The 24,591-nt window shown below is 43.5% G+C and overlaps 1 protein-coding gene across 2 annotated transcripts in view; it reads right to left on the minus strand.

The window, feature by feature from the left end:
- Positions 1-2,273: 2,273 nt before the first annotated feature.
- The window catches only part of Chmp1 (charged multivesicular body protein 1), a 32,034-nt gene continuing 9,716 nt past the window's right edge, over positions 2,274-24,591 (minus strand). Inside the window, exons 1-6 of one of the 2 annotated variants that reach the window (XM_075695264.1) lie at positions 23,364-23,390; positions 22,051-22,176; positions 20,077-20,292; positions 17,851-18,002; positions 16,178-16,253; positions 2,274-3,071 (exon numbers count right to left, since the gene is read on the minus strand). In XM_075695264.1, coding sequence (XP_075551379.1) covers positions 3,030-3,071; positions 16,178-16,253; positions 17,851-18,002; positions 20,077-20,292; positions 22,051-22,176; positions 23,364-23,375 — 624 coding nt within the window. In that variant the 5' untranslated portion in view covers positions 23,376-23,390 and the 3' untranslated portion in view covers positions 2,274-3,029. Of the gene's footprint in view, positions 3,072-16,177; positions 16,254-17,850; positions 18,003-20,076; positions 20,293-22,050; positions 22,177-23,363; positions 23,391-24,591 lie in introns of those variants that run through there. The other variant, XM_075695265.1, reaches the window with a different exon arrangement.

Here is a 24,591-nt window from a genome sequence, read left to right on the forward strand (position 1 = left end):
AATATCTTGAACAAATTCCCATGCCTCTCCTTAAAGCCACAAAGGCATCCATTGGTAAACTTTAACTCCTGGATGTTCATCTTGAGGGCAAATGTCTCAGCTTTATGGTTAAGCAAATCTCCTGACACGGGTAAGTTCTTTGCCAAGGCTCCCTTCACCCATAGCTTTAGAGCCTCTTCAAGGGCTGGGTGTACCCCCTTGCTATTGCTCTTCTGGCTCGTGTTTTGAATTTTTGAACATGGTCAAAATCTTCAGGCAGTTCTTGACATAGTCAAGACAGTGCTTGCTTGGACAGATTATATTCTTTCACACAACATCAACGAAGGAACATTCACTCTCTAGGATTAGCATAATAATAGCCACATTTTTCCAACGTCAGCATCACATACTTTTCACTTTTCCTCGCACCACAGTCTCGCAATGACAGGAGGTGGCAACATGGCACCGAGTACACAAAATTCAAAGCCGCTAATATACACACAAAGATCAGCACAAAGCCGCTAATATACACACAAAGATCAGCACAACGTCTCAAACACACACTTCATAGCTGACACACCACGCGGAAATGGTGACTGGAACAGCCGGAGCAACAAGAAACAAAAAGCGCATCTCGCACCAAGTGATGATGGTGATAGTGCTGATTGAAAAAAGAAAGAAAAAGTGCCGTCCCCCAAAGCGTTTTGTCAGCGAAGGAAGAGCGGGCATGGCCTCCGAGACTGGAGGATGGCGCACACTCTATTGATAGCGTGCACCTTCCAATCTTGTGAGGCTATAGTGTGGGCCACTGGAAGCCAAGCCAGCAGAAAATCCAACACTGTGGCCTCCAAAATCGAGTAGCATGGCTCGGAACAAGCGATCTAGTCCAGAAAATTGAACTTTGGGGCCTAAATTCGTCTGAAAAGCCGGTTACGAAAATGCTTTAACTCTATGGGAACCCTGATGGTGCAATTATGAAGTACAGAATATCTATCAAGAATTACTGGACTCCGAAAAATTCGTCGGTGACTCTAGTGTCTTATAAGCTAATAAAAGGGCCTAATAGGGTACATGACTGCTCAGCAGACCCTCGAGAGATGAAAGCAACAATAATAATTGCCCACTGTCAATTTCGGAGACACTGGAACCCATCAAAAATATTTCCCCATGCAGTGGCCCTTCCAGAAGCTGGAATTACGGATTGGCAGCATGCATTAAAGGGGTCACAACACCGTCCTCCAACTATATTCAATTTATCATTGTAACTGAGAGTGGAAGGGCCAATACGGTTACAAGCACACACAAAACTGGGCTCTAGGAGCACATTATAACTGGGAATTTAAATTAAAAATTGCTGCATTGAAGCTAATTTTACTGATGGCGACCGCCATTTTGGTGCGCATTGTGTGGCATCGGGAAGTGTAGGGTCGCCCGAACTACTGGAAACAGTTCGAAATCATATCGGACGTCTTGTTGTGCATGCTCTCACCCCCAACGATGCAGTAAAGAGCGTCACTGCTCAATTGTGTCTGCAATTTTTTTTATTTAGGCGATAAAAGCAGCAAGAACTAGAGAATGCCTGCAGAAACAAAGCAACACGTAGAGACCACGACATATTTAGCGTTCTTGAAATTGTTTCCAGTGCTTCTAGTGCACGAATGCATGGCCTTCAAAACTGGCTTCTACTAACGTGAGCGTGCTGTAGCTCAGGACGCAATTCACTTCTTCACCAGTTAGTGATGACAGACTCGTGTACGATTCAACTGCGATATGAAAAAATTCCACTACAAACGTTCTACAGCACCGAATGGGCTCAAACTTTGCCAGCTAGCTATGGGACACATATGGTCAAGCATGCATTACATAATTAAGGCTAAAAAATTTGGTATTGTGGCCCCTTGCATCCAGCAGAAGTCACTCCAAGTACATGAAATACTTCAGCCTACAATATCTCGCCAGGTTTCTTAAAGCTTTCCCTTGTACATGATAGTCTCACCTTGAGGATTCACTGCACAGAAGATTGTTGTACTGACACATTCAATGCAAGTTGAATGTGGATATAATTCTTTATGAACTCTTCCACTTTGCTTCCTGTATGCACACTTCTACAAATTCATCAAGACAAAACTGCCCAGATAACAGCACTACTAAGCTATTGCTCAGGATGCTTGAACTATATGCATAAACTTCTCAAGCATTGATGGAATGTACACATGTCTTAATTAAACAAGTAGCTGAGAACAACATGTAATTGCCAGAAAATTAAGAAGGAAATTGCAACGTAGGCCTTGAAATACAACCTGCAAAAGCTTTTTATTTGCATAAAAATGATGATTCCCACCAACTGGTGTCCACAAACATCTAAGCACCTATAAATATGGCAACAAAAATCAGCTTACTGGCCCTTATACCATACTTTATTTATTTGTCATACTTTCTCAATTTATACACTTCTCTTCTCTGCCCTGTATTTTCTTGTGCTAATCGTTACTGAGTAACGAAACCACACAGCACGTCCAACAGGCACGGTTGAGAAAACGTTGCCTGTAAGCATCATAAACCTTCATAAACAAAAACAATTTCGAGTTGTCTCTTGAGCTAAGCACACGCCGTAGTTGGTTGGGGGAAGCCACTTCCGCATGTTAATTTTATTTCATCTCAGCACTAGGAAGTCATCAACATCAAAGATGGTCGTGCTGGGCAAGACATATTCCTGTGCACTTAGTTGCTGCTGTCAGAATTTTCTATGTACAGAAAAAAAAAAAGAAGACGAAAGCTCTTAATGCACTACACAGGAAAGGCAACTCCAGCATGGTTCCCAGGTTCCATGTTTCCAGAAGTGCTCTGTCTGGGCGCAGCATAACAGAGGCGGCACTGCTGCCCTCTAGATGATGAAGCTTGTGTTGCTCTCGACGCAAAAGAACGAGAAAAAAAAAAATATGTGTAAAGAAAATAAAAAGAGAAGCGGTGCACCCGATAAATGGGACTGTCTTTGCAGCAGGAACTTCGGGTGGTGTGTGTGCAAACGCTGTAGAGCACAGAGATGCCGATCACAGCTGCCTCAGTTTGGCAAGGCGTTGCGTTAGCTCGTCCTGCGAGACAAGACAAAGTGAATGAGTGCCTCAGGCAATAGTACTATAAGCAAAAAGGTGCTAAGAAATGAATAAAAGAAAGGTTAGTGGACTACTGTGCCTCTTGAACAGGAGTGTCATGAGTGAAAAAAATTAAACTACAGCCGCTGACCAATTTTCTGCACTTCACAGGGACGAAAAAATACTCTTCGCAGGGACGAAAAAATACTCAGAAAAATCGAACAGCCGGAAAATTCATTCGGCCTCCCTCCTCCCCCTCCAAAAAAAAGTATTAGGTTGAAAGCAGCTTAGAAGAATCTCTGATGATGCCTTGCGTCATACTATGCTCGCAGGTGATCAGTTTTGCATGGATTTGCACAAACTGACGTCTCTGTGTACAGTCAACAAGAGTTTCACCGTGTTGGCAACCTCCGCCAATGCAGATCGAAGAAACAAGCCACGTTTCTTTGCACCATTTGGCTCTCGCAAAGGCACAGCAGGTGGCGCCAAACACACAAATGCGGAGCCGCACAAATAAACACAAAGATGCGACAACATTTGCAAGACACACTTGCCCTGTGGACATACCACATACAGAATGGCGAATGAAACTCTCGCAATAATTTAAAAAAAAAAAAAAAAGTGGCGTCCCCTGGAGCGTTTTGTCAGCCAAAGAGCAGGCATGGCCTCTGAGAAGGGAGGATGGTGCGTGCCGCCCAATATTGGAGGCTGCAGAGCGGGCCACAAGAAGTCTAGCCTGGCCAAGCCAGCAGAAAATCCAACCTGGCGTCATTCAAGATCGGGCGGCATGGCTCAGAGTGAGCGATTTAGTCCGGAAAATAAAACTTTAGGGCCTAAACTCGTTCAAAAAATTGGCTGCAAAAATGCATTAGCTCTATGGGAACCATGACTGTGCATTCATGAAGTCTGGAATATCAGGCAACTGCATACACTGAGGATTGTTAGCAAAAACAAGTGCTAGTGTTTTTCCTTTTTTAAAATTTGAGAGGAACTGTCTTAACACATCCCTACGAATTGTGCTCTTTATGAATTAAAGAGACTGCTTTGAGATTCACGCTGAACAGACTTAATGATTTGTCTTTTTGATTTAGGAAAAGTGCATGGACCATGGAATGATCAACAAGTGCAAACTAGATTTCTGAAAGCTTCTGTATGTTTTTTATTGGACAGCAACATTGTTTTTGGCTATTGATACCTACCGCATTGACCCAGGTAAGGCCCACACCTTCTTTCCTGGATCTTATATAGGGTGCGGGCCTTACACAAGGCAGATTTATGGTTACTCAGTGAAGCCTCGAACTATGCTCAGACTGCTATGCGGAATAACACAAGCACTAGTGGCTACCTATGAATACTTGCATTCAGTCGTCCTCGTCATTTCCGCTGCCCTTGTCATTCAATAAGTTTGCCTCATTGGAGATCTCCCAGATATAGCAGTCCTCCATGCTCTCCATTAATGTTTGAGATTCCCGTTACCTCGAAGCTCTCAAACGAAAGTGTATTGTCTACTTGCACCCAACACAGCTAGCGACTGCAGTGGCACCTCAACACAGCCGATACCATTGAAGCACACTAAATCTACACTGCGTGATCATGATCCAGCGGGATACAGTAATTAGTGGCATCTAGTAGCGGCTTGCAGCAATTAACCAACACATGGCATGCGTGACGCTTAGTGAAACTTCTTTGCCAGATTTTCACGTTCTAAACTGGGAGTGGGGGCCTTATGCAAGGGGAGGTCTTACATGAGTAAATAAGGTCTCATTTTTTTCTGTTTTCTATGTTTACATTCAATTGCACATTTAATCGCTTGTCATCATCATCATCATCATCATCAGCCTGTTTTATGTCCACTGCAGGACAAAGGCCTCTCCCTGCGATCTCCAATTACCCCTGTCCTGCGCCCAACCGACTCCAACGAGCAACTGCGAATTTCCTAATTTCATCACTCCACCTAGTCTTCTGTCGTCCTCGATTGCGTTTCCCTTCTCTTGGTACCCATTCTGTAACCCTAATGGTCCGAGGGTTATCTAACCGGCGCATTACGTGACCTGCCCAGCTCTTTTTTTTCTCTTGATGCCAAGTAGAATATTGTCTACAAGCTCGTTTACGCTCTGATCCAAACCGCTCTCTCTCTGTCTCTTAAGGTTATGCCTAGCAATCTTCATTTCATCACTCTTTGCGCAGTCCTTAACTTGTTCTCAAGCTTCTTTGTCAATTTCCAAGTCTCTGCCCCATATGTCAGCACTGGTAAAATGCACTGATTGTACACCTTCCTTTTCAATGATAATGGTAAGCTTCCAGTCAGGAGCTGGCAATGTCTGTCATATGCAATCCAACCCATCTTTATTCTTCTGCGAATTTCCTTGTCATGATCAGGGTTCCCTGTGATTAATTGACCTAGGTAAATGTACTCCTTCACAGACTCTAAGAGGCCGACTGGTGATCCTGAACTCTTGTTCCTTTGCCCGGCTATTTATCATTATCTTTGTCCTTCTGCATATTAATCTTCAACCCCACTCTTACACTTTCTCTGTTAAGGTCTTCAATCACTTGTTGCAACTCGTCTGCATTGTTGCTGAATAGAACAATGTCATTGGCAAACAGAAGGTTGTTGAGATATTCACCATCAATCTTTACTCCTAAGCCTTCCCAGTGATTGCTTGCACATTTATTCATATGTATTTTCTGAGCAATGCATAACTTGTATTTGCTCACGATTTCTGTATTCATTGTGCATGTGTCCCTAAATTTACGATTCATTCTTACTTTGTACATTCCATCATTTTCAACTGCTTGTTTTCTTTGCCTGAACGCACATGAACATATCGTGATCGTACGAAATGTTGGCGCCTGACATGCCGTCCGAGCACGCTCGTGAGCTCTACCATGTTCTGTTTTCCTACCACAATATTTTTTACTTTAACGATCGTCCTTTGGTCCAAACTACAGCTGTTAAACATCACATTAATACCGGCGATGCCCCTCCTATTCATTGCCACCCGTATCGAGTGTCACCGGCTGAGCATCAAGTTATTCACACAGAAGTTCGCAAAATGCTTGCCAAGAACATTATTGAACTGTCATGTAGTCCAAGGGCCCCCCATCACCTGCTGTACTGGTAAAAAAGAAGGATGGCTCATGGCTCTTTTGTGTGGATTATTGGCACCTTAACAGGGTCACCAAAAAGGACGTGTATCCCCTACCTCGGATTGATGATGCCCTTGACTGCCTCCACGGTGCGCGCCATTTCTCCTCTATCGACCTTCGCTCCTGTTACTGGCAGATTGCCGTGGACGATCTCGACCACGAGAAGGCTGCTTTTGTAACACCCGATGGTCTTTATCAATTCAAAGTTATGCTGCTCGGTCTATGTAACGCTCCTGCCACTTTGAACGCATGATGGACTCCCTACTTCACGGTTTCAAATGGTCCACGTGCCTGTGCTACTTGGACGACGTTACAGTATTCTCCCCAACGTTCCCTACGCACCTCGAGTGCCTCTCGGCAGTCCTGGATGTTTTTTGTCGTAGCAAACAGTTTTGTTTTGACTCAGTGCAAAGCTGATGAGGATGAAGAGCATCGGCTACATCGTGATGTATGAATGCTGTGTGGGCAACCAACCACCTCACTGGCGACAAAATAATTGGTACGTGCAAGCAGCAGTGAAAAGGGTGTCTCAGATTAAAGCATGCGCCGCAGTAGTGCTGTTAAGGAAGTTGCAAGGCCTTTGCTGCTGCAGGAGCTAGTCAGTCACAAGGTGACAAAAACTGCAGCTTCTGCACTGCTTTTGTGCAGAATAGAAACAGGATTTCCTCATTCATTAAGTAAGTAAAGGTGTGTTGATGTAGTAAGCATTTGTTTATTGTTTCTTGATACCCTCAATAATTTGACAGTCAGGTTATTGGGAAATTTTTTTCAATCCAATGAAATCCGAATTAACGAGGTTTCACAGTATACTACAGGAAGATGGAAGAGAGCACCTTCTAAGGAATAAAAATAAAATTTTTTTAAAATTATATAACTCCAATTATGCCTGTGCGTGCATAGTTGCGTGCATCATGTGTGCAGGCATCGTGGTAATGCCCATTGCAAAATGCTCTTCGCCTGCGACATCTGTACTACAAGTTTTGGGTCTCACTCAGGCACATATTGCGGTAGAGTATCGGCCATCCTATTTTGACATGTTGTAAGAGGCACGGGATACAATGCACGGGGGCGTGACATGGGCAGGTGGCAGAGAGATGGCATATTTGCATTGTGAGGCCGCATGGATGGGCATCACTGCTGAGAATCGGCGCTTAGACCTATACTCCCAAAAAGGAGCATTTTTAATGTGGTTGGATTCTTTTGAAAAATCGTCCCCATCCCCCTTCACTGCGCTTCAAGTGCACTCTCGCTATCCCCAAACACAAGCCCCTTGCTATGGAAAAGCTGGCTTTTCCGAATAGCTTCGATGTCTAGTGGCTGAGCGTGCTTTACATGCAAAATTTCACCAGCAGCAAAAGATGATCCACAATATTCAGCACAAAATAGGGTACATATTTTTAGATCAGATTGAAAAAACACTACGAAACCCATTTGGTTTTGCAAAGCCAGCAATATATTTGATTTGTTTCAAACATAGAATATTAAAAATATAACATTCGATGGTATTCAAAATTTTTGAATGTTCGCACGCCCATGACGAAAACACTTTAAGATCTGCGATACCACAAGGATGTATAGGCGCTGACAATGCGGCATTCTTTTAAACGTCACTTTGCCTTAGGGCATTACAGGGCCTCTCATCAGGCCACATAGCAAATTTTGGTTATGTGCTGGAAGTTGTTGCACGCTGTCTAATGAGTGTTCTACCGCAACAATTTTTCAAATTTGTTCATTAATAGCAGACACACAAATATTCGAAGTGCCGCGAACCCACAATTTCAGGAGGCCAGCGTCACCGTCATCATAGACACTCTCTCCACTTGGCCCATCTCGCCTCTGCAAACAAAATTCCTTCCTTGTGTTCTCTCATACCGGAGCCAGAGGATCACTTGGCGGATACGTCACAGGCCCTATGTTCGCGCTCTCTCTCTCTCTCTCTCTCTCTCTCTCTCGCACACGCGCATTTTTGCTGAGTGGTGCAGTTCTGGTGATGGTCTCACGTGCGAGCTGTTGCATTTGTCTCGCTTGATGCAGCGGATTATTTCGCCAACGCTGCACGAGAACACCTGATTAGCTGTATAAGTCAGTGCCACAATCACGAGCACTGAGGCAGACACGCGAGGATGAAAGAGCATGATCACAGTGCTGGGACATGGTAGAAAATGACATAATTTTGTTCTCTGTGCATGCGACTGCACGATGTGGGAACAACAAGACGAAATGGAAGTACACAGCTCCTGCTAGAGTATGAAGCAAAACAGAAACACGCAGCCATTGGATTTGTATGTTTTATTATTTCTCTAAACCTCAATTAGTCTAATGAAGTAACAGATTAAACAAATCAGTGATGTTGCTTTGAATATTTCTCGAAGTCACCTGTCACTGTGAGTGACGTCACAACACTACCATATACTTAGAAGCACTTGTGTGATTGTCGTCGACTCTCTGGCTGGGAGCCAGACAGTCGACTTAAAGGGGAACATGGGTCTTAAAAAACAAAAATTGTGAAAAAAAAAAGATTTTTGGGAACTACTTGTTTCGGCATTTGTAATGTATAATCTACACCCTATCCAAACGATTTGCCCAAAGACGCATCCTAAGTGTCTGAAAAAAATATTTTGTCAGCACAGATGGCGAGCAACAACCTCAAGATCAGGCAGAAACACCGGATTTCACGGAGCTATTTCTCGTCTTTCGCGTCGTTGAGAGCCGCAATCTTGGTATCGTTCAAAAGCTCAAAGTTCCACCTTTCAGTTCCTCGCGTCATCACTGACGATAGCATAGAAAAAGTGCCAACATAAAACAATCAGGAGTCGGCCTGGTAAAACCTGTGATGCAAACGGCCCTCCTAGTGCCTCAGTGCGCCAGCGCGCTGACAGACACCTTCTGATTGGCTGTAGCTACAGCAACTAGGCCTAGCAGATGAGCTCCTGACAGTGGGTTACTTCTAAAACTGCTGATATGCTGTTTCTTTGTTCATCGTATTGCGAACATAAGCGATAAATTGACCCTCTATAAAAAAAGAAGAAGTTTGAAACCAAACACGCGTCCATAAAAAGTGAAGCGCAAGCTGTTTCTGCTTCCTACAGCAAGAAGGAGGTGGTTATCCCAAAGTTCAGGCAAGCCGATAAGATCGCCCCGTAGATAAGTCACTGTTGGTGCATTTCAGATTCTGTTACGAGCCTATACGTGTATTAATTATATTGTAATTATTCTTTTCCAGTTTTGAAGCTTGCAATTTATAATTTGACATTTTTTAAAGTCTTTTTTTTGTCTCAAGTATAGCTTTTCTGTCTCAAATTTTGGGATCAGCACCCTATGTCCCTTCTACTCATTCAATTCTCATAACTCCTTTTTTCTTTGAATGCAGGCGAGTCAGAGAGTGCACAAAAACTATGACATACTGTCTTAGGAGACTGAAATATTTTGAAATCCTGTAAAAATCCCCAACAACAATTCACATTGGTAAAGCTACAACTTTAAAATTTCATAACCTTGGCTGAAGTACAGATACAAACATCCAAGTACTAACTTGCAGTATTTGAACATCCAGGAACATACCTGCTTAATTTTAGCTATGTTGTTGCAGCACTTTTTTGCAAATCACATTCCCAATTTTGAACACAAGAAAAATTGTAACATGTTTTATTGACTACAGAAAAAATTTAATTGCACATTTATAAGCAGCACTCAAGATTGGGTGTGTCCTGAAAGTATCATGTGTCTAGAGCATGGTGTAAGAAGTAGCTTAGGTGAGAAGACGCCGTCACAGGGTGCGCCGCGGTAAAGCTCTGCTTCTGGGAAGCGCGGTAGATGGCGTGAGAAACTGACGCCCTTTTGGCTTTGCTTTTCGCACATCCTGTCACTGCGCTCCGCTCATGGTGTTAGAAGCACTTTGCTCAAGGTACTGAAATTTTCCGTTTCAACACAGCGCTTTCAACGACTTTCGAACGGTTTGTACTTACTGTGAGGTCTGGGCATTTGAACAATGTTAATAATGAGTTGCACGGTGCCAACAAAGTCTCACACCCAAATTGCAATCTACATGCAGTATGAAACAAACCAGGCGGAGGAATGGGTACCGGCGTGTTGTCGTTTCGCTGGAGAATGCATATAACTTACTTTTTTTTAATAACGTAAGCCGAGGCCTCAGAAATACGATGGCATCAACGTGATCCCCCAAATGGCAGGTCACATGCAGTATGAAACAAATCAGGCAGAGGAATGATTGCCGGCTTGTGGTTCAGTTTTGGTGGAGGCTGCATATAAATATATATTGCCTGAATGACGTAAGGCCTGAGCAATACGGTGGTATTAACATGATGGTATAGGACTTTCGAGCAGCTGCTGGTGCGATCGCGCGGGCTGTCGCAATCGCGTGATGATACAGACTAACAACATTTCTTAATGACGCATGTAATATTTTAATCAATTTTATTTCGCATCACTTGTTCAAAAACCTCAGTCGTATCTGTTTGCTATTCCCCGCATATTTAGCATAAGATCACATCAACACATGTTTTTTCTTCTCATTTATTGATTGAATTTTAGAATCTTAAGTAAAAAAGCGATAACAGAAGAAGTCACAATATGTTCGATGAAAGCACACGGAATGCATAAAAGCAAGAAAGTTCATGCTCAGTTCATTGAAGAGGTCGTGTCTGCACAAGCTTTGACATTTTGCGCAAGTCGTGGCTCTTTTTTGCATCATGCTTGTTCTTCAATTGCCTGCAGTACTGACGCATGCGTAGGCATATATAGTAATGCAGCAACTTCGCCAGCATTTCTTTTTTGTGCGTACTGCAAGGAAACGTGAAGTGGAAATTGTCCAGCACGGCATCAGTAGTTTTGTCGTATGCATCCCTGTGACCTGCATACTTAGCGAACTTTTCTTCAGTGTACTTGAAGAAGTCAAAGAGGTGCATATTTGGATGCGTGAGCCAGCCCCTGGTTTTGCAGTTCACGAGATCAGCTTCGGACACATTTGCAAGACCTTTTTTTCCCTCAAGAGCATCCTTGCAAATGGAGCAGGTTGTTCCATTGCGAATTTTTTTTGACACGAACCCTGTAACATAGTAGACAATGCAGTCTACTACAGCTGCGTCTGCGTCAGGCTCGTCTAAATCGAAAGCGTCGTCACACTCCCAGCTTCCTTCATCAATGAGCCCGTCAAGCCTTTGCTTCAATTCATGCAAATTTGCTGCACGTTGCGTTGCTGACCCCTTATATATCTCTCTGATATCAGCCAAAGTCACAACGGCGGCTTGGCTTTTATCAGGCATCGTACAATTCCCAAACTTTGGTGGTTTTACCAAAGAATACAAGCTCAGCATGTAGTAGAGCTGTAGGAATGTGGGGAACGTTGGGTGCTCATTCTGACCACCAGCTTGCCGGATTATGCCAAAGAAACGCTCCAGCGGGTCTTGATTCATCTTCGCTGTCAATACATACTTGAAGCCGCAGTCCTTCAGCAGGTAAATTGACAGTTCGCGCACAGACTTCAGTGCCACGCGTAGGCTTTCGGCGGTTGACTGCGCCAAAAGAAAGGTCCTTGTGGATTTCACCGCTCACGACCTGTGGCTCCCACAAGTCCAGCCATTCGGATGCAGATTCTAGAAGACAGAAATCCTTGCATTCCAGTTTTAAGCCTTCTGCGGGGAACCGCCGGTTGAAAGCGTCCAACAGATCATTAAATAAGAGCGTGAACTCGACCGTCAGCTCAACATTAGTTAAACGAGGCGCGCCTCTCTTTGCGTAGAAAAGAATTCCTTTAGCCACGGAGTTGCTAAATATCTGAGTGGCAAGCTTTACCCGCATCCTCAGCATCTTGAAGGGGTTTATGTGATTGTATGTTATTTTTGGGCACACCTTTAGCTCTGCTTTGTTCTTGCCGTCCACAATGAACAGGGCATCGTAACAGGACCACCTTATCAGTTTTCCGTCTTTTTTAAAACTTTTTTATCCAGAAGCCTGTTTCTGACGCACTTGAAGAGATGAGGAGTGTCGGACAATACATACACTTTTCTAGAGCTGTCCAATAGGTGCTCAAAGGAATTACGGACTTCACCCAGTGCGCCAGTGATGCCGAGATGCTTCCACATTGCGCGGTTGGTGGATGCACCATCACACACTACTCCGTCGACGAACACTCCGGCTTTTTCCAGGTGTACGATGCATTGGATCAGGAGTTGAGAAAGCAGCGTCCCCTTAGTTGGTCCTTCAGATGCAAACACGGCTACTGGCTGTAAGTAGGCTTCACCGAACGGAGCAAAAGCGAAGACGAGGCCATGATCTGCCATTTCATTACTTTGATTATTTTGCTCTCCATGATCAACAAGGCCGGTGTATGTCATCGTCTGCGAGTTAACAGCCATTTCTTTCCTTACTTGGATTTCGTCCAAGATCAGGATTCCCCTCCGCTGGAACGTGGTCTTTGCGGCAACCTTAATCTTGAGGGCTTTGAAGAAGTTTTCATCAAATCCACACTTCTGACAAACCATGCTTATATATTTTCTCACTGTGGTGACGCACGGCAAAGGCAATATGTCATTGTTTCACAAAAAAGAGTATGTGGCCGGGCTTCGTATGAGCAGCAAAAGGCATAACAGAATCCAGTCGTCTGTATACCGTCTGCTTGTTTTTGATGCACACCTAGCCGCTGATATACACTCCTGTATCAAAAGCAGCTGTGGTGGCGGTATATCAAGTCCCGTCAGCTTCTCACTGAGTTCTTGCTCCTGCAAAACTGTTAGCTGCTGCATCGCCGCTTGCAACTGCCCCAATAGCAGCTTGTTGCGCTTTGCCAGTCGTGCTCGTGACCGCTGAAGTGCTGACCTTGCATGTCGCAAAGCAGAAAGCTTCTGCTGCTGGGCAGGCGCCACCGACAATCTGAAACGCTTGAAAGGTATTTCCTGCTTGGCTCGCGCAGCTCGGCGATCAGCGTGGATCCTAAGGGTGTCAGCAAGGCCAGAACACAGACGACAGAATGCACCTTGAGGCCTTACCAAGAGGCATTTGTTGTGTCTCCAGGTGTTTTGAGAGTCCACAAAAGCACATTCAGGGGATACATCAGGGAAGTCCTTTAAGCTTGGCCCTCCCCTGCACATATCTGTGCTGTCTATAACTTTCAACATATTCAACTTCAAGGCTTGACGTGGCGAAGGGACTTAACCCCACTGCAGTAGAGTCTATCAACTTGTCTAAGATGTAGACTTGGACTGTCATGTCACTGTTGATATGGAGTGCCTTCCTGTTAAACAGTACTGACGATCCATCGCTTGTCCTATGCGCCACCGCAGCGCCAATAAACACGACGTCCCTCACGCCTGCTATGTCGATGAGATGTGCTGCCCGTGAAGGCTGTGGTAGGCTAATGAAAGATACTGCACTGAAAAGCCGTTCGAACAATGAATGAGATGAGTCATTTTCACTGGAATTTGCGCCCCAAGTGGTATCGTCGGAAGACGTTTCCATGGTGTCTGCTGGAGAAACATCTATGTTGCTCGCTGACGTCGGCACGTTGCTGTTGTCACTGCTCGGGTTACTAACCGAAGCAGCCGCGGGAAGCCCTGGCTGTCTCACTCACTTTCGAGGACTTTTAATCTTCCTGGAGAGGTAGCTTGGTGCACCTTCGAAAATTGACGGCACAGCATCTTTTGAAAGGCCCGCTCTTTTTGTTCCAGACATCAGGATATGACCGTCAATTTCTGCAGACCATGTCTTCAGGATAAAATGAGATGCGAAATGCTTTTCACAAACTTTATCCGTCCTTTGGAGTATGCAGTCTTTGCGAGGTATAGCTCGTCTCCATGCTTCAAGTCTTGCTTTTTCGTTTGGTGGCTTGAGAAACGAGCACTTTTGTTTGCAAGACTTGTAACCACTGTTGCAAAACGGTACGAAACACTTTCCCATTATGCAGACTCATGAAACAGTTCGAAGGATGAGACGTACCTGACAGGCAAGTGAAAAATGTGTTGACAAAACACGGTGCGCAGAAAACAAGTGGCGACGACACAGCGGCAACTGGTCAGTGATCTCGGTGCACGCGAAATGGACGCAGCGGGCGCTAGTTTCCAGCGCCCTCTCTTGACACATGGAGAAAGGAGAACTCCAAGCCTTCACTCCACATAGCGCGCAGCCCACGCCGCTGAGTCACCTAAGCTACTTCTTACACCGTGGTCTAGAGCGAGTATCAAAAATGTATTTTCTGGGTGCCATGTCCCCTAATATTTAATGCTGTTTGTCTTTTGTACTTTTCTCAAAACACAAATTTTGGGCTCCATGTAATATTCAGGCCTCGATATCTTAACATCAAGAACAGATAGAACTAAAATTTTTTCTTTTTTGCAGAATGGAGCCTAATGTGTACTTTATGAATTATAGCAAGCAAATTTTTTTGTTCTCACTTTGGAAAATAATTATTTTGCTACAGTTCCTGCCACATGGTTGCCATATTTTGTGGGCTTGTATTCAATGGGCTGTAAGATATCTATTAAGGGTCAGATAAAAAATGTGCTTGCTATCTTTCATTCCTTACTCTTTATGCTATCTAAACATGCCTTACAAATTATTTTTATTGTGCCATTTATTTTCCATTGTGGCCTTAAACAATGGAAGTGAAATGTTAATTATCGTAGAAACTAACTGATCAACGACAAAACTATTTACATACTTAAAATCAACACAAAAATCTTAGGAGTACTGGAAAGTTTCATTAATATTGATGAAAAAGATGATGAACATTGTTTCAGTAGCAGTGTCCCTCCTTAACAGACACAATCGTTGGGGTGCATTGTATGCACTGTGCTTGTCAGCTAAAAATGGCCAAACTTGGTGAGGGACCCTTTAAAGAATTTTGCTACATGTGATTGTGAAGCCTTGCCTACCCCAGAAAGAAAAGAACTTTAACAAGGGGTGTTTGGCTGTCATTTTCAGAGGGCATAACTTTGTTTCCCACCAAATACGTGAAAACAGAGCTGCAAAAGAATGCTTTGCTCCTCTAAACTGAATCAGCATTGCTCACCGTGTCCCTTCAAAATGAACTGGTGATGAATCCCTGACACAGATGTCACATAGCTTAATGTACTGTCTGGCCAGTTAAGCAGCAGTGCTGACTCACTGCATACTTATCAGAGTAAGGATGTACAGCCGGTTTCGGTTACTCATGCGAGTAACTAAACTTCTGCAAACATAGGCTTCTTAGAACTCATAACAAACAATGTTTACCGAGTGATGCACTTAAAAGCTCTAAATTTCAACAGTCTGTGAAAGAAGCACTTAGTGACTGCAACACCATGCCCACACTTAATGTACAGTATGGTCCACTGCTAATGGGAACATCTAACCAGAAGCGAAGAGTATTTCAGTAGAAAGAACATAAAGTAGTACCTGGAACATTTCTTTGCCCTTATTGGAAAGAAGTGGATGATATCACCAACTAGATGTACATTTACACATGAATAGGTTAATCTGTGGGACGCTATGTCCTATCTCAGTGATAATCAATGGAAAGGTACTAATAGTACACTTCTTTCAACAGCGGACAATAATCTGTGTAGTTGTGAAGTTTAAGAGTCTGATGCACAATGTTCTCACATTAGACTGAAGCAAGCCTCAATTGACACTTGATGACAATCCTAATGAATGCAAACTGCTGCTTTTGGCCCTGACAACATCGTAATTGCGAACTGTTGCAATTAGACAGTGCCACAGAATTTCAGATGATTGTACCACAAATGTCTTCTCCCTACATTGTTCCACTTAATGTACGCATCCAGTCCATGTTGGTCCCCAATTTCCTTGTTCGTGCTCTTTGCGCCCCTGTGGCAACAGCACAGCACGCAACACAACCGAAAACATTTTTTTCAGCATTCTAAGCATGGGACAATTGCTATTTGGCTAGGCCACCTTTCTAACTCTTTGCAGATCAGCCAAAAGTAAGACTCTGGCAAGCACACCTGTTCTGTAGAGGCTGCTGTCGACTGGCCGATGGTGCTGTTGACACCCTGGGGCAGCTCCATGTTCAACTCCAGGCTGCAGACAAGTAAAAACAGGGCACGACATCATTACTGTTACAATTAACTAGAGGACAACGTACAAATAAAACTTAAGCTGCCAACACAGAATAGAGATTAGTTCATCATAAATGGATTCTACAAAAGGCATCACTTTTGTCTGTACTTAAAGACGAAAGCAAAAAAAAAAAAAAAATTGCCGTAAGAATAGAAAAACGAGAGAGACAAAAGTGCTACAGAGGGTCAAAACAATGGAAATCCTTTGTTGACAACACAAATTATGAAGACAAATTATGAAGTTAATGGGATTGTCAATAAAGTGCGTGGTTCAATTTTATCCAACCAAGCACTAAACATAAAAAGACTACACAATAGAAAGAATGCCAAAGCATGCCTCGGGCTGCTTCGGCCCGACCTGCTTGACACGCGTCAGTACTTCGTGTGGCAACGATTCTCGCTGAGCGGGCAAGTCAAAGCTTCTTACCCAAATGCCCCGCCCAAAGAAGCTGCTGACCCAAACCCAATTCGAGGAGGCTGAATGCAAGCTTTCTGAAGCCGCACAAAAAGTGACAAAGCACGTCTCTGCTCGCCCAAGCCCCACCCATTCAGCATGCATTGGCTCAGCACATTTTGCGTTATGTAGATGTCAACTAAAGTCGAGCCTGCCGAATGTTTTAGTGACTTCGGTTTGTTTATTTTCCAGTTAGCATGTCTTTTCTCTAGTTCTTTTTCTAAAAATTATTACTGAGGTTCTAGTGTATTTAGGCCCGAATTTAGAGCTGTGGCCTTACACAACAGTCTATGGTAAGCTGATGCAATGACAAACATCATCCAATCTGACAATCACTGATTGTGCTATAGTTGGTGACAGGTCAAGATTGCAGCGGCAAGTGTCCCAGAAAGTGCACGTGATCATCTACTCCTATCCTACCCCTTGTTTCCATATCCTCACATTCCCTTTGCTCAGACTGTTCCCTATTGCAAAGCTCCTCACCCTGAAGGGGGTGATTTTTGTGTGTCAGGTGCACAAGATGCAACTTTTTATTCAAATTTGTGTTGATGTGGTGTAATCTAACACTCTTGCATTGTTCTTTCTTTTCTTTCTTAATTTTTCCTGTAAACTTTATTTGCATGCTCTTCCTTGTTGTCAGCCGCTGCTTGCAATGCACGAGAACAAAGTTTAATCAGGCGACATAAATTTTTTTTCCGTGGCAGAAGGGATCAATCGACCCATTCAGCGTTTCCTGGTAGTAAATCTTGACAGTGGCGCACATCCCTGCCCAAAAATAGGGAGGGAGCATTGACGAGGAGGGTCTTTGCGGGCAAGGCTGGTTAAATCTTTCTTATAATGTCCCTTATAAATGACTCATTTGTGCAGTCTGTGCCTTGCTAATTTCTGCTCAACAACTAAAGTATGTCTCCTCTTTGCTTCGCCACTGGCATTCGTAAACAACTTATTCCTCAAGGCACATAGGGATAAGTTCCTGCCATGCAACAAGACATAACTCCTGCCCTCTGTTTCAGTTGCCAGACTTTGCAACTCTTAATTTAGAAGGAGCCAGGAAAGTGATCCGAGGCAAAAGAGGTGCGTCTCCAATACATTGACAGACGCTCACCCAGCCTCGTCTGCGACTTGCTGCATGAGGCCCTCGACCTCGTGCTGCGGGGCAGTGACCGTGGTGGTGGAGCTCATGGTGTCTTCCATGCAGGACGCCTGCACGTCCAGGTCCTCAAACTGCTTCTCAAACTTGTCCATCAGGCCAGAGATCTGCGCACCAGGAAGCAACGAAACAAAAGGTTGTGTTCGGGCTAGTTAGTTTTTGATTGTGGATGCAAAGCTGTTGTGCGTGCACAAAGTTTCTTACAAAAATTACTATATGGAGCTGTGAACTGAGCAACTTTCCCCAAAGCAAAAAAGAAAAAAAAAAAGAAAACTGACTGCAGGAAAACCACCTAGTTCTTTTTTGCTGGCTCCCAGCCCCCAACCTAACAAGTGTTTTCATTTACATATACTTTGATAACTGGGGCAGCGAGTCTTCATGATCCTGCAATCTCGAATGCAATTTCACTTGCGCTTCCTTCAAAGCTGCTTTTTTTTTTAAATTAAGGCTTTGTCAATGAAACATGTACAAGTTATTAGGCCAAACACGTGGAGTTATCATTGACATAATAATAGGAAGGTGCTGACTATAACCTGACCGTCCACAATAGCTTACCCGAGATTTTATCTTTTACTTGTTCGACACATGCTGTGAGAACAGTGTTATTCTTTATTGGAGGTGCCAGACACAACACCCACAAGCTCTACAGCGACCCACCGTGGTTACTCAGTGGCTATGGTGTTGGGCTGCTGAGCACGAGGTTGCGGGATCGAATCCCAGCCATGACGGCCGCATTTCGATGGGTGTGAAATGCAAAAACACCCGTGTACTTAGATTTAGGTGCACGTTACCCCAGATGGTCAAAATTTCTGGAGTCCTCCACTACAGAGTGCCTCATAATCAGAAAGTGGTTTTGGCATGTAAAGCCCCATAATTTAATTTTTTTCTTTAAGCTCTACAGCTAGCTCAGGTTGCAGCAAGGCTACCAAAAGCTGTGCTGTGGAATTAAGACAGAGGAGATAGAGACAAGTTTGCTAATGCAATTTAAACCCCACGAGAGTTACACAAATCTAGCTTTCACAGATGCTTTGGTTAACCGTAATAAAGGTGTATAAATAACAGAAATGAATTAAGTTTAACTTTTGCATTCACAGAGCAGATTTAATAGGAAGTTTAAAGACATTCATACCCTTAGGCAAGATGATATGATCATTAGTGCTCCACTGCATAGCAAAGGCATCATAACAGCTCAGTTCAAGCCCACCAGGAACTACAAGTATTTCGATAGCACAGTCTAACAAGAGGCTCAAACTGATAGCAGTGATTAGATTTTCGTACATTTTCTTAATTTTTTAAGTAAGTATCAGTAAAATCAATTCCACACTAGGAAGGTAGTGTGGAATCTTGGCAGAAATTTTCGAAGATATTCATATATGCCTCCTATACTCCTTGATTACTCAAAGCCTTCAAGATTGTTGGTTTCTCTACTGAATCAAAAGGCCTTTCATAATCTATGAAAGCCATATAGAGAGGTTGACTGTACTCAGCAGATTTCTCAGCAGATCAAGTGACCTCCAACACATCACTTGCAGGAAGACAGCGCGCATGAACCTGCTAGCCTTGCTGGCTCACCCTTGCATGCTGGCCCTTTGGCTTGGCATCCAAGGCAGATTACATGACCTCCAAGACAGGATTCACTGTGCCTGGGCCAGCCCAATGGCAACATTGCACCTCGAGTGCTTTTAGAATTGCTATCGCAATAAAATCGAAATACTATAGGACTTAACATCCAAAGGCAATGCAAGCTCTATGGGTGGAAGACTCTGGATTGATTCTGGCTACCTTGGATTCCTCAATGTGTGACATAAGCTCAGTACCTGAGTGCTTTTGCACTCTTCCCCCATCAAAATGTGGCCCCAGAAACCAGAAATCAAATCTGTAACCTCATGGTCTGGAGAACAGCACCATATTCCCTTAGCCACAGCGACAGACAATTTGAAGAATTTCAGTCAGTCCAGGAACCTTATGGACTGCAGACGCTAAGGGTACAGATGAAGTGCCCTGCAAAACTATTCAATCCACGGGTTCCACTACCTACCTTACTGTAGATGTGCACAGTGTGCAGCAGGCACAAGGCGAATGAAAGACCAAAAGAATGCAAAGAACCGACCGAGTGGACCAATCTCCAACGTCGCCAAGTTACTGTTTTTAGCTTTGCAACGTCCTGGTCACTGCGCCCACCTTTTCCAGGTTCATGCTTTTCATTGCCGCATCCATTGACTTGACGACACCCGCCATGGATGAGGTGACCTTCTTCGTGGTGACAGCAGTCTGCACACGGCTCGCCACAGCATCGATCCGCGATGCCATGCGGAGGTAGTTGAGTGCCTGGTTCTTCTGCCGGATTGAGTTTTCCGCATGAATCCGTGCACCTTCGAGATTGTTCTTTTGAATCGCCTGCATGGACCAGGTGGCATAGGGGGTAATGGATGGCAGACTTTTTGAGTACGACCAGACTGCACAGCAAAATCTACGACTTGAGGTACCAAAATGCCAGAATGTTTGCTAATGTTTTAAGTGTGCAAGTGCAGCAACCCTTATTGCGCAACTTGCACTGAAGGAGTACTTGACATCAAATTTCTAATTTCTCTTTCTTTCCTTTTGCGTTATTTGAAAGTGCAAACCTAAGCGATTCACCGGTAAGTGCCAAAGCACACTAGATAATTTACTCGGAAACTTATTCTTATAGACTAGTTTAAGTTAAGTTCACTAAGAAGTGGATGTGTCGCGATGTTTCGATACAGTGGCTGGCTCTGTTCCTGTGGTCACTGTCCTGCCACACGTGAGTGCACCCAGAAGGAATACGTAATATGTGCAGCACTTGCTGTTTTATGAGAAATGCCATCATACCCAGCCTTACATCTACACAACTTCAGCAAATTTTTATCTACCTCATGAAGTCACGATAATGTCAATGATGTCAGATGCGACACTGTGGGATGACATTAGTGCAAAATAAAATACCTTTAACTGTTCCATAAGCTTAATGGTTGCCAAGTTTGGCCAGTTGAAGTGCAAGAAGCACGTCGCAGACTTTGTACAACTCCAAAAAATCTGTATCAGTACTCCTCTAACCTTCCAAGCGCACACACAGCACCCCTGCCAGTAAATGAATGCAGTGAATTACAACAAAGTCGGATGGGCAAACTTAGTGACACTTTGAGTGAGCGCACTTCACCACAGCCAGTGTCACTTGGGCAGTATGCTGGTAGGTGAGAAAAGAAAGTGGCATTTGGAACTGATGGCAGTATTGACTGGTAAATTAGTCAGCAAGTTATATGCTTATTTTAGGTAATAACTCCAAAAAAAATGAAACATTAACACAATCGATTCTGAGGACCATACGACACTGCATCCCACACCCAAGCGACATGCTGCACATGTGGAAGTCTTGAGAGTGGTGATGCGTGGGTGCACGATAAACAACACAGGTTTCATTGGCAGAGAAAGAATGGTTGTTTTCACAAGCAGGGATGCTTAGAACATTATAAATCACAAAAATACTGATTTCAGAATCGGCACCAGTTGTCCACTGAGTATTGTTTTGCGTACATTTTAAGCACTGCCATCGCGGCTGTGTACTTTGACACGGCAAAGCGAGTTTGACAATGGCACTCGTAGACAAGTGTTTCTACAATAAATTTCATTTAACCTCGCGGTGCGACGGCCTACAAATGACAATAATGGCAAAGTACACTCATTCAAAGTTGCATTAAATTTGTGCGTCTGACAGGGGTGTTGATCAAAGCCTTCAAGACAGCCATGGCTTTTGAATATGTGAAATCCTGGTCCTTTATGTTGCTTACACTAGTTTGTGGATTTGTAACCTTTCATCTGCACCCTACGTTATGCTCTGACTTGGCAAGTGAACTCTGCAGGCTTGCCTATACCCCATCAGTCCACACAACAATGTCAAAGATGTCATTAGCTGCCAACACAATATGCTATGGTGAAACACGAACAAGATAAAGGAGAAGCACACACACAAAATATTTTTCTGCACTTTCGGTGCCATTAAGGTGTTTTAGTCTTAATTATTTCTCAAGTGAATGAATAACTTATTGCTTCCTGCATGCATTGCAGCTCGCAATGGCCAGGCAGTGCCCATTGCAGCTGCCAACCGCCCACACTAAGAGATTCACAGCAGTGACTTGCCTTTTTCAGCTTGGTCTTCTCCACCTTCTCTTCCTTTTCACACTTTTTCGCATTCCTCTCAAGCTCCTTGGCTGCAAACTTGAGGTTGAACAGGTGCTCTGTGCTCAATTCGTCAAGGAAATGGTGCTAGAGCCCGAGACAGACGACATAGCAGCTTGCATGCCTCTTTGAAGTATACACAAGAAGTCTGAGTTTACGACTCAACATATTGCAGTCTCTAGCAGACATGTATGTAAAGAACTGCATTTTTGTGATTGATGAGTTACATTTTTAAACAGTACCTTGGTCGTATTAGAATTGTTTCCTTTTGGTAATAAATTACCAGTTACATTTCAAAGGGACACTTAAGGCAGATTTTTGGTCAACGTGGACTGTTAGAATATCATTCCAGAAACATTGAACCACTTGTTTTGTGCCAAGACTTAGTTCCAGACAAAATTGCGACTAAGAGGGCTGTATTCCCCTAGCGAAAATCAAAATGCAAAGCATGAGCAAGGTGGTGTGATGCTGATATATAATCACTGCCTTTTACTCCTGCCAATGAGTAAAACAGTGCCAGAGAACTGATGCTACGGGTTTTCGTGTAAAAAGTGGCCAGAAACCGAGCAAAGATATCATATAGACGTAACTTGTTCTGCTGCTTGCAGTTAGTGCGAGCTTTGCGAGCGAACAAAACTAGTACCGAAATATGCAATACCAAAACCAGCAAAACATGAAAGTGCAAGTGTCGCTGGGTTGAGCGAAAATGAAACCTTTTCATCATCCATATTGTTGTCAAGGGTAACGTCAATGAGTTATTTTTTCTGCAAACAGGATAAAATTGGGAAAGTAGCATTTTCTGCAGTCATACTGCTATGCAGTGATCAGTGGTTGAGTACTAGAGACAGAATTATAATGGGCCATTACAATGTCATAAGGCTAGTACTTGAAAGTTCTGGTAGAGTCTTAAATTGTGTCCTACATTTATCGCAATTCCTCACTTACTAAAGCTCTGCATTCGATAATAATGATGTTTTATTTAGAACTTTTTGAGAATTAGCTTATCACTTTTAACTTTGTATTTACCTTTAGTGTCCCTTAAATGTGAATGAGCTACTACCAGCAACACAATACTGAGCACAGATACTATGTGGCAAACAATTGTGCAAGTATTTCATGATAACAAAACCAGAATAGCAACATGAAGTGTCATGTATGTGTATGTCTACACATACGCATTAGCCTGAACAGCCAGCAATTTTTTCCACTACATTTCACAGTGATAAGGGAGGTTAGGAAAACCATGGGCAAACTTGTAGGAGAATAAAACACACCAAATAACACATAGATGTGTAGGGTTGCCACCATTACCACGAGAAGGGGGGATGTGACAAGGCATTCCTTGCAACAATCACTGTATGGAAACAAAGAAAAAGGCAATACGTTATTGATTTTACATGACTGAAGTTTATTGCGGGGCTTTATACAAAACTTGGCACACACTTAAGTGTAAACAGATAAATAAGACCAAAGACCAGCAGGTGAAGCCAACAGCCTATTGTGCATCATTTCCATAGCCAAGGGTTGTGGGAAGCAGGAGAATGAAAAATTAATGCATGCTCATTTTGCTCATGCAGCCAAAAAGTTTATGCCAGCTGATGTGATAAGCGCCAACAGCTGCTGAGAACATATATTGTAGAGAAGTAGAAGTTCTGCATGGACTCATAGGAGAAAGTCCAGAAGAAAAAATTAGAAAGTGAAAGAAAGAACCGCTCAGTCTGGCAACTTCACTTAACACTAAGTTTCGGGACAGTGAACACTTTAAGGCTGGCTGCTTCAAGTGCGGTCATCAACATGCTTTGAGGCACAATTGTCAAGTGTGTGGAAAGACATGCTGCTGCACTCCAAGAGAGGATATTACACCCAGGTGTGTCACAGTAACCGTTTCTTGCAGTCGCTATCAGCACATTGCCTGTGAGCACATTGCCTGTCTGCACAACAGTTTTTTTCTAAGGCCTTCTTCTATGACTTGTTGCTATGGTGACCTTATGAGTAGCTTCAAGTCACATCGAGAAACCTTTAGAAAACTGCTTTGGTGACCCTCATCTTTCTTCCCAAAAGTGGTATAAAACAATTACAGTATGTGGTATTGAATTTACTCCATAACAAAGTTATGAAAAATACCAGTTGCAGCTTGAGGGGAGGCTGGCCACCTCAATCAGCAGGTAGCTTCATTATGCAAGAAAGAGGTGAGGCGTGCAGACAGGACACAAGAGTAGAGAAGTGGACAACACGAACGGACAACACGAACGGCGTTTGTGTTGTCCACTTCTCTACTCTTGTGTCCCGTCTGCAGGCCTCACCTCTTTTTTGCATAATGAATCCTTACCAACTAGCTCAGCTTTCTGTCATTCTAAGCAGCAGGTAGCTTCATAGAGGCTGAACAAAAGCATAAGCTTTACACAACTTCATACCAAAAGACACAAGAACCACAGGCAGATTATGTAAACAAAATTATTGTGCAAACATTTCACACAGCATTTTTAAACAGATATTGTGGCC

The sequence above is a fragment of the Dermacentor variabilis genome, chromosome 6 (genome assembly GCF_050947875.1).
Source record: "Dermacentor variabilis isolate Ectoservices chromosome 6, ASM5094787v1, whole genome shotgun sequence".
Classification (NCBI taxonomy): Eukaryota; Metazoa; Arthropoda; class Arachnida; order Ixodida; family Ixodidae; genus Dermacentor; species Dermacentor variabilis.